The following is a 13,387-nucleotide window of genomic DNA, read 5'->3' as shown; positions in this document are numbered from 1 at the left end:
AGTCACACAATCAATGGCAAGATCAAATGGAAATAAGGTTATTATGTTACATAGCCATGCTGCAAAATGCTCACATGCATAGATACTTTTGTCTCTTCCCATATACTCTCACCTGTAATGCTGAGTTTGTTTCTTTATTAGTTATCATAAAGATCTGGTTTTGATGCTAGATCTTGTTAGAATTTTTGGTTTCTAGAGTCCTTGACTGTCACTGGTTTTCTGTTGCATTGTGCAGTAAAGTTGTTGATCATGATTCATGTGGTTGTTTTATACCAATTCTACAATAAGAGAGCAGTGGTTTATTTTCCTATCAAGTAAGAAGTCAGAAGGTCAAGAGTTTAACTTTCGTATGTGATTTATCCATATTTATTAAAAAAATGTAAGCTTAATTTTCTCCAGTGATCAGTGGCGGTGCCGCAGAATGCCCCGGAGTTTGGTTTGGTGTAGGTAGCTTGGCAATGAGCATATGAAGGAAGGGCTCTCACCATCACCACTTCCACCATCTTCTCTGCTCTCCTTAATGGATTCCATTTGATCTTCATTGACATGATGTTCTTTTACATCTAGGCCAAACTTTCAAGCAACAAATATAATTATCCTTTCCTTTCAAGAGTGTTTCAATGTACTTTTGGCCCTTGAAGAGGAACACCACCCTCCTTTTGGTGAAGTTAGAGTGTCATATATATGATTCAAGTGTGTATTGTTTCTCAGTTTGTGGCCTGGGACTCTTTATAAACAAGACAAAAGGCGGAGCCTTTGCTGTACTAGCCAAAGAAGGGCTCATACAGTGGGTTTTTTTTTTCCTTGCCAGATGAGTAACTAGACTGCTAAGAAAAGCAGGAACATGCACAAAGTCTCACCAAAGCAAGTAGGGGCGGGACTCGTGCACACGTGGGCACTAGAACCATTTGTACACAATCATTATTCACACCATTAAAAACATGCCCTCACTCGTAATTCGAACTCTCACTATTTGTGAAAGGTTCTAATAGAGTTGAGTATCTTGGTTGAGCATTTAACTCGAGTTTGAAATTTTGACGCGCCACGAACCTTTTAGATTTAGGAAATCTGACCCAAATCTAATCCAAATTTATCAAGTAATTGGTTATCTGATTTTAAAGTCGATAGAAGTAAAAATGAAGTCCTAAGCGAAATTGGAACAAAAATTTTTTTTTTAATCATTTTTATCAAGTAATAAATTACAAATTAAAACAATACAAAAAAGATAATGGCCCAAAGGCAGCACTCGACATAATTATATATATATATATATATATATATAATTTATTTTTATTGGTTCAGGACAAGGACATGTACATAAGTTGATCTTTTTTTCGTACTCAACACGAATCTAAACCCTAAAATCTAGGATTTTAAAAAGCCAAACTTAAACTCAAGTATACCAATTCACTTAACTGAATTTTTCGATTATGTTTCTCAAGTTTAGTTCAAATTTTTTATTTTTCACAAATGATGTCTTTTAGTCTATTAACACAGAGTTTACTCTGAGTTTTCATGTCTAGGAGACGACGTTCAAATCTCTACTCAAGCAAAGTGAAAACACAGATTTATTAAGGTATTAATTCCACGACTGGGCACATCCCTAACACGTGGCTTGTCCACATTTCACACACACAAAAAAAAAACATAATTTTCCGATTTTCTTCGCCATCATTGGTTGCATCGGCAATGGAGTACCAAGGTTTAGGGTTTGGAGAAAGGCAACACAAAGATATTAGAGAACCCAATCTTTCTCTCACTTTACAATGGACCCACATTTGATGAAATTCTCATAAAGAGAGCATGTCACCATCTATATGTCTAATTAGGGTTTGCTAGGTTTCAAAAGTAGATGAGAAGTTTATAACTTCTGCCAAAACTTTTGTGCTAATTTCTGAGGGTAAGCTCTAACAAACTAGGGTTTAAGAAAGCATAAAGTTCATGGGTTATTGTCTCCACATGCATATCACCACCAACCCCAATATACATACAAACATATAAATAGATGGATGCAATTATGCATTTAACACACTTTCAAGCACTCACAGTAAATGTCTGAAAATGATGCAAGAATTTTCAGCTATCATTGGATGAACCTTTTTGAGATCAAATACAACAGCAACTCAAGGTTTGTAACATATCTATTTCTGCTGTTTACTTGCAGAGTTCCTATTCCAAACATGAATAAAAAAATGAACATGATGATTGTCTTTGGGAATGATCTTAGAAAACAATGCAATTGAATATGATTTACCTTCAGAAACTCCTAACTTCCGATAAATAATCCGAGACTCATCTTTGCAAATAATATCAATCTAAAACACTAAAAGACTATTTACCGAACAACTTATGCTTCAATAGCTGTTTATGATCTGTGATAAAGATGAGTATGTTCCCCACGATTGCACTGATGATACCGACCACAGCAATTGAAACACTTAAGGTGACCTGGAAATGGAGCAAAGAATGAGATTACAATATTGTTGCTCGAAATTGTGAAACTTCACTGTTATCCAGTACATGTTGGGAAAGATCATGGCATATGCTAAAAATGCGAGTTTGTAATTTACCTGCAAAGGTGTCGCTTGGTTCTTTGCTATCTTCAGGAAGCACAGTGCAGGCATTATAACTGCCTGGTAAAAAAAACACAGATTAAATGATTATATCGCTATCTTCTTTGAAAATATCAATTAAAGAAAATTCGAGTTTTAATGGAGAATAATAAGCACATCTAGATTCTGTTGTTGCCACTTGCATACATTGTAGATGATGATGAACTGAATGGAGAAAAAAATGGTGAAAAATAAGGAAACATTGGTAACAATTTGTGGACCTTTACTTCATGCTCCGAGGACAATTAGTTTTTGATATCCTTTTTCCGTGCTCCCCAGTGCAAGATTTGTGCCAAAAAACATAAGCAGGAAAACACAAGATGAGCCGTGGCAAAACCATCAAAACCTTAAATACCTGGACTCATTATAGTTCCCCCGAAACAACTTCCAACCAGACCATTGACAATGCTAATTCTATGTTTCATTCGAATAATTTAAAAACATCCTTTCATAAATAGAAATATCACGTAATCCATCTCCTACAACATTCAAGACTCATTTTCTATTGTTTATGCAGTTTCTCTAGAGAAATTGCTGAGCAAATCATGCTTGAATCAAGTGCCTTTTAACAAGTCGACTAAAAGCTAAAACGTCATCAAAGCACATATTACAGGGAATTGACCTAATGACATATTAGGAATTTTGAAGTGATACTATAAAATCAGAGAAAAGCTCAAGATTAGCTCATCTTGTATGCTACTTGGGATAATGGCCTCTTAACTGCATCTTAAAACTCAGCTGCCCTTAAATCTTTATGCACAAGATGTAATTTTCTTTCAATGAAATATTTCAAGATGTATAATCTAGAAGGTTTAAACAGGATTAAATCAAGAATATACCACTAGTATGCTGAGGAGAGAACCAATGAGAGCCATCACCAGACCTGAGTGAACCATGTGAACGAAATACCATGTGAACGAAATAAACTATTATTTGAGAAACAAAGACATCAATCAGGCTACAATATTCAGAAATAACTAAGCAATTTGCCAGAGCTCATGCCAGTGCTTTCAGTACGCATGCCCTAAGAGTATTAAGACAGAAGAAAAGAAATATTTACAAAAGTAATTTTGGTTGTCATGTAGCAATAAAAGCAACCGCAAAGGTAAGAACAAAGGGGAGTAGACAAAGAAAGGAAAACCTTCTAGAATTGAGGTTTTAGAGACAAAAGTGAAAAGATTATTTGTGAATTCCACATCAACATTTTCTTGGAAATATCATTAGCAAGGTGCAACATATAAGGCAAATGTGGTCCAGAGCATTCTTGATGAATAATTAGGTGGCATAACGGTCATCTTGACACAAAGATCTTTAATTTATCATCCCAAAAAAGGAATAACAAGCTAGATGATGTTTATTTTCCAAAGAATTGAGCCAATATTAATTGTGAGTAAATCATGCCTTTTCCAGAGTCATCACAACCCACTGGCCTTCTCTTTATTTTCTAGGCCCTTTTATAGTAGACTCACTTCTACATTCTGCTCTACTGATAAACAAAATTCTGACTATAGAATCTTATAACAAGGGCAAGAAATTGAACAGGAGGAATATAGAAAGTGTGGAAGATCTCTGAAGATCTCTGATCGCTTAGGTCATATAGTCCCTTAATTATGCATTCTAAAAAGTAGGACAGTCAAATTGGCATTATTTTATTAACGTATTGAGCTTTTCTTTCCCATAAAATAGTAAAATGTTCTTCACTTCAACTCTTGTCCTATGAGTTCAGAACTTAGAAGAATATTTGCAGAATTAAAAATACTGCACATGCAAAATAAGCTTCATATGAGAATGCAGAAATATTTCAAAAGAACAGTCATACAAACTTACCAAAGAAGGGCAGAAGAAAAGCTACACAGAGAGTTGAAATTACAAGCACAGTTCTCAGGAGAATGAAGCACCAGATTTTATTGGCATACGCGATTGGAAGAAGCTCTTCTAAACTCCTCGCTAATGGATTAAGCAATAAAGCATATCTATTTTTTATTAAGGAAGAAGTTATATTAATCGACAATCTTAAAAAATTTCTCTATAAAACAGTTCAATAGAAAAGTCACAGTTGTTCTTATACTATCTGTTGGGAATCATCGCAACACATCATGCTCCCCAGTGATGTGCACAACTTGGATAGTAAAAATGCCAGAATGGAAAAAACAAATTTATCATCTTGAAGAGCCAAAAGGATACTTCGTAAATGGATTTATCACCTGACAAAAAGATAAATTACAACATTGAAATGTAAGACATAAACTAAAAGAAGTGATATGAGTGTTAAATGCACAAAAAAAAGGGGGAAGAAAAAGATTAAGTTACCGTTGTCCATATACCAACTTTGGCGGCCACTGAATTCTTTGGAAAATTTAATGTGATCTGAGATAAAGTACCTTCCCCAAACATGAGATACCCAAATGCCGCAACGCAGCCATATATTGATGTACAAATAATAAAACTGTTCCACATACTCAATTATTAAATTTAACAAATTAAAGCATCAAATACACGGATAATGATCAAAAGTGAATGGAAAAGCTAGATTACCATACCAGATTATCAATGCCTTGTTAAATTTACTACGATCCGACATTGATTGGTAAATATTTGGAAAGACTGTGTGACCAGAGTAGCAAAAGCCATATACACCAATAGCAAGCGGGAGACCATGCCACTTAACCAACTCACCAGTTTGATGGAACCCTATCCCATCTGTAGTACCGACAAAAATGACAGACAAGAAAACCAAAAGAGTGGCTATCACTCCACCAGCTGCAAGGAGCAAAAAAGTTATAGTAGTGAGATCCTAAACTCAACAAGTCAAACCTAACAAGATATGCACTCTAATGTTGAGCACCTGAAAGATAGGAAATTATTCTGAGATCCCGCAGCCATACGGTTGGTAAAACAATCAATGCAGTGATTAACCCAAAGATATGCACAGAATCAACATGCATTCCAGCAAAATCAAGAGATACCCCAGGAAATAACCTCGTGAGATTATCACCTTCTAATATAATAAATTCCACGCAAAATGACTGCATTCATAGGGACAAATTTTATATAAAGGTGCAAAACATTCATAAATAGCTCATCTATAGAAAGCACAAAGCGCCACTTACGTATAATTCTGTATATAAAACAACCTGCAAGACAAACAGAATAACATAAGATAAGTGCTTATGGTTGTAGTACAACAGTAAAAAAGATTCAACATGCAGACGTGTATTTGAGGATCATTTCATCATCCAACACTGACATAATATAACATGCTTTAGTACTACAAAAGGATTCAAGACATTTGATAATGGCATTGTCTCAACACAGTTATTTATGAAAGAACATCTAAATGATTCTAACTTCTTTAAATTTAAAAATCATTAGTTGGACTAGAACTGTCTGGCTTGATTTTCAAAAGAAAGTAATTCAAGTTCTTAAAGCTTCTTTGTTTGGATTGCCATAATCATCCTTCTGCATAAACCAAAGCCAGAAAGAGGTACAAAAGAAGAAAAAAAATGACAGAACAACATCGAGGCCAGATGCCAGAAATTTTTAGAGACACGCACATGGGTTAAGTTGGATAATTCTAAACTAGCCTTAACTGAAATGGCTCAAGCGCATCTATTGGAGAAAAACAGTTAATTTTATTGTGAAATTGTAATCATCTTTCAAGCAATTAGATCTCAAACTTCAAAGTTAATGCATTCGTTATGAGGAAAAAATAAATATACTGATTACGTCAAATATCAAGAACCCCGACTCCATCATGATAAAGGCAATGTGAAAATCACTTGCGGTTGTGAACCACGTAGACGTAGCATATGCATGTGATGAATACGCAGCCAACTAGTGCATTTGGCGTATATTAGTTATGTTGGGAAACTCACAGAGATGAAAATGCGCCCATATCTCCCAAAGGCGGCTTCTCCAATATCCGGGTAGCTAAAGATGCCTTCTTTACTCTCAAAGCAATGCTTCATGAGAATGCCTGTATAGCAACAAATAACTGCAAAAAGGAGTAAGAGCGCCAAACTGGTCCAACCAGCCTCTTTGATTGTGAAGGGAGTTGAAAGAACACCTACACCTGCCAATACATTAACCCCTGTTCCACATTTATACAAAATAGGTCAAGTCACTGAAAAACAAATAATGTGATAAAATAACGTCTGATTAATGTGGAGTTTACCATTGAAAACAGTTTGAATAAAGCTACATCCATGATGAGTATATCCTTCTCCAGAGAATTCCAAACCAGAAGAGATAACCCCATCTTCTGCTGAAACAAGAGACCTTATCAAGTTTCTATCAGACTCTTGCTTAGCCAATACACTCCCAGACAGGAGAGGAGATTGGATTCCTAAATCTTCCTCAATTTGGTTACTCACATCCAGACTTGAATACCAAATGCTCGGCGTCCTCCCAAGACTACCAAAACCAGGAGATGCTGTGATAGTATATGAATCAACTGTTTCCCTGAAATAAACAAATTGATACACATGTATTATCAAGCATAGATTTTCTCAAAACAAATATTGGAATCAATCAGATGGATTAAATATACCAATTTTCTTGACAGAGTAAATAAGCATGAATTCATTAAACATGAAAAAGGTTCAGAGAGTCATACTCAAGAATCACAATAAGATCTTGCATATATTGCTGAGGAACTTTCGGACAAAAACCCACATACATAAACAATAAGAACGGATTCCACCATCATCTTTAAAAAAATTAAGAAAAGAAACAATTTTGAATTTAAGTCAGCGAAACCATCCACAAGCATAGTCCAGGAACACATAGAGATCTAATTTTCTTCCTAGACACGAATAAGACTGTAAAACAACACACAAAACCTCAAAAACGGAAGAAGATCACGCCAACTACACCACTCAAAAATAAAAAAATAAAAAAAAAAAAAGACCCATTTTCGGGAAATGAATCAAAGAAACCAACCAAAAATTTCATTTTTCTTATAAAATCAGAAAAAATCATACAAAAACTAGCGAAATCAAGGATGAGAGAAGAAGCGAGAAGAGAGAACCTATAACTCTGTGGCCACTGGCGAGAGTAAAAGGAACCAGAGATCCTATCAGGAAGAGTAAACCCATGTCTATCCTCATTAACCGCTCCCCCATCCTCGTCCTCGTCCTCATCACCATCATCCACACCTTCAGAGTTTCCTCGTTTATGCTCATCATCCTCGCTGTCCTCCTCCAAGAAGAGCTCCTCATCGCGTTCAGCCATCAAACGCAAACCCTAATGTAGCTCAGAGAGACTTCGCGTCGAGGATTCCGCGCTTCTAAGCTTCGGAGAGGCCCTCAAATGGCAAGCGCACAAGCGAGAGGAGAGCGAGAGCGAGAAGGAGAGCGAGAGAGCGAGAGAGAAGGAGAAAAGATAACATAGACGAAATCGTAATGAACATCAACCGATTATAAAAGTTTTTTCTTTGCATATATGTCCTTATAAAATATTAATATTACATTTACATTCCTGTGAAGATACTTATAAACTATTAATATTACATTTACATTCCTGTGAAGATACTTAAAATTTTTATATAAAATTTTAAAATTATTGATTCAAATAATAAACATTTACCAATGGAGTCGTACTCGATCGGTAATAGGCAAGGTTCTCAGGACCGGGGCATCGACCCGGAGAAAAATTAGGGGACAGAGGTCAAGAGATTCAACCGGGTTGAATCGCGATTAATAATTTTTATTAAAAATAATCTAAATTTTAGTTATATATAATTAAAATATCAAATATTGAAGAATAAAAAATAAAAAAAAAAAAACATGACTTTTAAAATTTTAAACAAGTATTTTACATATATAAATATTGAAGTATACCACATTAAAATATAAAATACACCAAATAACATAAAAGGAAACTAGTACAAAATTAATTGAAAAAGCATAAAAATATTCAACAGAAAATAAACAACTATGAAATCCATAAAAAAAACATAAAAATATTCTCTTGGTCTCCCTTCTATAGTTTTATAATTTTACAGTTATAACCCCCAAACATTAGTATATTATAAAATAAAATAAGAATTAAAAAAAAATTGTGCAGACTCGGGCTAATGACCCGGATGGGTCATCGGGTCACCCGTCCAATCGGCCTGGTTGCCGGTTTTAAGGTTGAGTCCAGGGGTCAACCGGGTCTGGGTCTTGAAAATATTGGTAACGAGTCTTTTACGTAAAATATTTATTTTTAAGAAAGACTTGAGATCAACCCCAAAATCTACGTAAAGTGAGAGTATAAAAATTTCCCGAGCAGTATATGTTCCTGCAATCTGCTTGGCACATTTCATAAAATAATAATAATAATAATAATAATAATAATAATAATAGTTCAAAACATATCTTACATATCTTGATTTTTTTTTATCAAATAAGTCAATACATATGGTAGAATATCCTGCCAAGTGAGAGATTGAGGTTCATAAATTTTTTATATGCATTTATAATTTTTTGCTTTAGAAAATGAGAGAAACATCTCTATTTGATTTTTAAAATTTTTTTTTAAATTAATATTATATTCATTCTGTAAAAGAATTATGATAATTATATGATTGTTTCTCTCATTAGAGGATTCTTAAATAAACATGATTATAAAAATTATATAAAAGTTTGTGTTTATACTTAGAAAGGACATTTCTTTCAATTTGAATGAGTGGTTTGTCTATTTTATTTAAATTAAAAAAAAGCTTCAAACCACATCTAAAATGTCAAATGATATCAAATAAAACTAAGAATAAAAATACATATATAAATACATATAATTTAAAAAAAAAACAATCATTAAAATTATGACTCCTCTCTATAATGCTCTCTCCAGTCTTATTTATATGTGCACTTCTCTAATTTTTTTATATATTTATTTCAAAAATCTATGAAGTATAAAATATTTGTTCTCAATTCATTTTTATTTTTAATGGATTTCTACACTTTCTAATTTTTTTTAAAATCATAAAACACTATTTTAAAAGAGGAAATAAAAGGTAAAACTAAAATAAAGAGAAATTAATAGAATTTTGATGCATTTTTAAATAAAAGTAATTTTGAAAAGTTTGTTTACTTATTTATAAATTTAAAGTTATTAACTAATTTAACAGACTTTCTTAATCAGCCTAATTTAATTTAAATGGACATTTAAATAAGATTAGAGAAAGTAGATAACAATATCTTATTCTTTAAATTTGGGTGTATATAAATATTAATTGTGTAAATTATATATGTTAACCTTTTTTTAGATCTTTAATCCACTATTTTTCAAAAAAAAAAACTATAAGAACCTCTTTACCTAAGCTTCTCAGTACTCTTTTTTATACACAGAAATTTTAATTAAAAACCATTTGCTTAAATGATCAAAACCATAATTTTTCGTTAATAATTTACACATGATAATTTTGATATATATTTGAGTGTGATTTTTTTTTTCTTTCCATTCTCATATATGTGTAAATAAAACTTTAGAAGAAACTTATGATGATAAACTTTATAACAAAGACAGATGGGGAGAGAAAGAATCACATGAGAGAGATCTAAAATCACATGAACAGACAAAGAAAGCTTGCTTTCTGTGCTTTTATATTCGGATGTGAATAATTGAACTTTTTCTTTGTTTTTTTGTTCTTTTCTTTTTTTTTCATAAATTTATGATTTATATGTGATATAGTATTGTTCCATATAATAATAATAGAATCAAATGATATGATTAATTTAAATTTAACATATTAATCAAATTGAGTTAGTGTTCTTCTTTACTACTCATTACTATTGTTGAAGATATTGGATTAGACATGCTTATACCCACCGCTAGAGTTATGTTCAACCAAATAGATAAACTTTCTTTTTATTTTTTTTAATAGAAATAATCCTATATTTAAAAATGGGCAAGAAAAAGTCCATATAAAAAATTATTAATAGGTTGTTATTTATTTTTAAATCAAAATTATTAATTTAAATAAACAATTAAAATAATTAAAGTAAATAATACTATTAAAAATGTTTTATAAAATAAAAAATATTTATCAATTAACACACCTCAATTTCAAACACTTTGGTTCATGATGGGCAATATGTTTGCCATTATCACCCAAAAAAAAAACATTATTTTACAATAAATACTCTTTGGATGAATCATTTTTAGAAATATTTTTGCAAGAAAATTGGCCAAAATAAATTTAACTTTTTTCATTTGACGTTGATTGACAACCAAAAAAAAAACAAAAAAAACAAAAAACAAAAAAACAAAAAAACAAAACAAAACAAAACAAATTATTGAACATTGATTCATATTAGCAATATTTTAAGGTTATACACATGCAATAAGAATCCAACATGTATTTAGTATGATATTGATAACAATATATATATATATATATATAAAATACCATGCTACTTGAAATTAAAGGTTATATGACTTTGAATTCTAATTTAAGATTAGAATGATGATATCATGATCCATTGTATCTTCACATCTCATTTCAGAATTATAATATACGTTTTTTTTAAAAAAAAAAAATTAATATCCAAAACCTTTGCAACATCCAAAAACTTAACGCCCAATAAATATAATTTTTTTTAGAAAATTATTTAAATAATAACTGAAAGAGGTGTCTTTTTTTCCAACTTTACCATTATATTTTTATATTTATTATAACGACTCAAAGGCCATTTTACTCAATTAAATAGCAGACTTGTATTAACTAAGAAAAAAAGTAAATAATAATAATAAAACAAAAGAAATCTTTTTTTAATTACTGATTTTTTTAAAAATCTTATAGATTTTAATTTAAAAAAACTATTTGTTTTCAAAAAATATTATTATTATTTTTAAATGACAAACATACGCAATTTTTCAACCAATTTGTGCTTTTACTGGTTTAAAACTTATTTGTTTTTTAAAAAATATTTTTTAAAACCTATTTTGGCATAATCTTTTAAAAAAATTTCTTCACACATATTAATATTTTAAACCTTATTAACTATTTATACAATTAAAATATCATGCTCACATAGGTAGATGGGCACATGGCAAGATTTGACCCGGCCAAGAATTAGAAAAACCCATCAGGTTAGTTAACCCGACGGACTAGCTTGGTAACTCATAACCGGCATGCACTATAGCAGCCTAGCAGGTCCGGTTACGGATCAGGTGTTTCTTAACCCGTGACCCGATGAGTTACCCGGGTTGAATTTTGTTTTTTTATTTTATAGTGAACAAAAAGTTTACCACTTGAGCTACAATTCATTCTTAATGTATTACTAGAAAAGACTATAAGAAAGGGAACAAATATTTTTATTAGGAGACAAGCAATACATTTTCACAAATATTTTTTTTTAAAATTATTTTTTATACTATATATATATATATATATATATATATATATATCAATTTGTAAACTATCAATGTACCAAATAATAAATTTTCATAAATATATCTAAAGAAATAAATAAATTTTTTTAATCAACCACCTTTTGTCCAATAGTACAAGGTCCCTAAGCATGCACACCCTAAACTCCCTTAACTAGGAGCGCTCTTATTTGTCATATATATATATATATATATATATATATATAAAATTATTTAAATATGAATTTCAATATTTTTGAATAATGGTTGGTACCATATTCTTTTAATTAGTTATAAAATATAAGAAGTTTTGAAATTAGTAACTTATTTTTCAATAAGAAGAGCCAATCCCAATTGCAATGAATAAATAAGTAGATAATAAAGTTCAATTTAAAATAAGAGAACCATTTCATATTTAATTTCTCACACTTAAGAAGATATGATGTTCGATAGGTAAGCAAATTAAAATATAACTTTATTATATTTTTTAAAATTATTTTGACTAGTCTCAAATTCTTTTAAGTTATTATAAATTATTTTTAATTTTTCGCTTTCTGGTTTTATTTTTTTTTAAAAAAATTGTTTTATGATTTCTTTGTATTTATTTAAGTTTCACATCATGATTTCTTTGTATTTATTTAAGTTTTACATCAAGACAAAAAGAATTTGTTTGCCAGTTGGAGTGAGGGTATCCTATGATGCATAGCCTACAATTCCTTGGTTTGAATCCTATTTTTTATGATAAAATAATATTTATAATAATAATAATAAATTTAAAAACCTTGCAATATAATAATAATTTTTAAACGAATAGGTTATTAAAAGAAATTAAAAATTTATATTTTTTTTAAAAAAATAGTTTTTTTATTTAATATGAATAAGCTATCACACACATTTTATTTATAATTATATTTAAAAAAATTAAGATTTTGACAAACAGTATACAAATCAAATACTTTACCAGTAGACTATTGAATTAAAAAAAAAAAACCATTCTCTGGAGTTAGCATTTTATCATTTTGTGCTCATCTCTTATTTGATTAAATAAATGAATAAAATGAGTCTGAAATTATCATGGAAATTATTTATAAAAAAAAAAGCTAAGTCATTATATATATATAAATATAAACTACATAAAAGAGGTCTTCTTCTTGGTAATTGGAACTGAACTTACATAAAATCATTAAAATGAGATCCTCTTCTTGGAAGTTGGAACTAGTTAAGTCAAACCATAAAAGTCAACCATTAGTCAAACAGAAACCGGGAAAGAAGGGAAACGAGATATCAAACAGAACCCAAAAACCGTTAGGGAAACGGACAGAGAACGCTAGGGAAACGCTAAGGAAACGCGATTCCCGTTGCCGAAATTTCCCGGGAATCGACAAAGCCGATGCCATGGCACGCTATTCATCCTGCGCCAG

The 13,387-nt window shown here is 30.9% G+C and overlaps 1 protein-coding gene across 1 annotated transcript; it reads right to left on the bottom strand.

Moving 5' to 3' along the window:
- Positions 1 to 2,062: 2,062 nt before the first annotated feature.
- On the bottom strand, positions 2,063 to 7,987 carry LOC120251879 (amino acid transporter AVT1A-like). The gene is given in 13 exon segments (XM_039260529.1): positions 2,063 to 2,396; positions 2,398 to 2,448; positions 2,571 to 2,633; positions 3,452 to 3,495; positions 4,440 to 4,585; positions 4,797 to 4,816; positions 4,923 to 5,058; positions 5,153 to 5,372; positions 5,458 to 5,638; positions 5,723 to 5,746; positions 6,488 to 6,702; positions 6,787 to 7,073; positions 7,642 to 7,987. Coding segments are annotated over 13 exon segments (1,632 nt in total). The 5' UTR covers positions 7,845 to 7,987; the 3' UTR covers positions 2,063 to 2,354.
- Positions 7,988 to 13,387: the final 5,400 nt, after the last annotated feature.

This window comes from Dioscorea cayenensis, chromosome 3, assembly GCF_009730915.1.
Source record: "Dioscorea cayenensis subsp. rotundata cultivar TDr96_F1 chromosome 3, TDr96_F1_v2_PseudoChromosome.rev07_lg8_w22 25.fasta, whole genome shotgun sequence".
NCBI classification, from domain to species: Eukaryota; Viridiplantae; Streptophyta; class Magnoliopsida; order Dioscoreales; family Dioscoreaceae; genus Dioscorea; species Dioscorea cayenensis.
The sequence above is the reverse complement of the archived record's forward strand: the minus strand, read 5'-3'. Positions and strand labels throughout refer to the sequence as shown.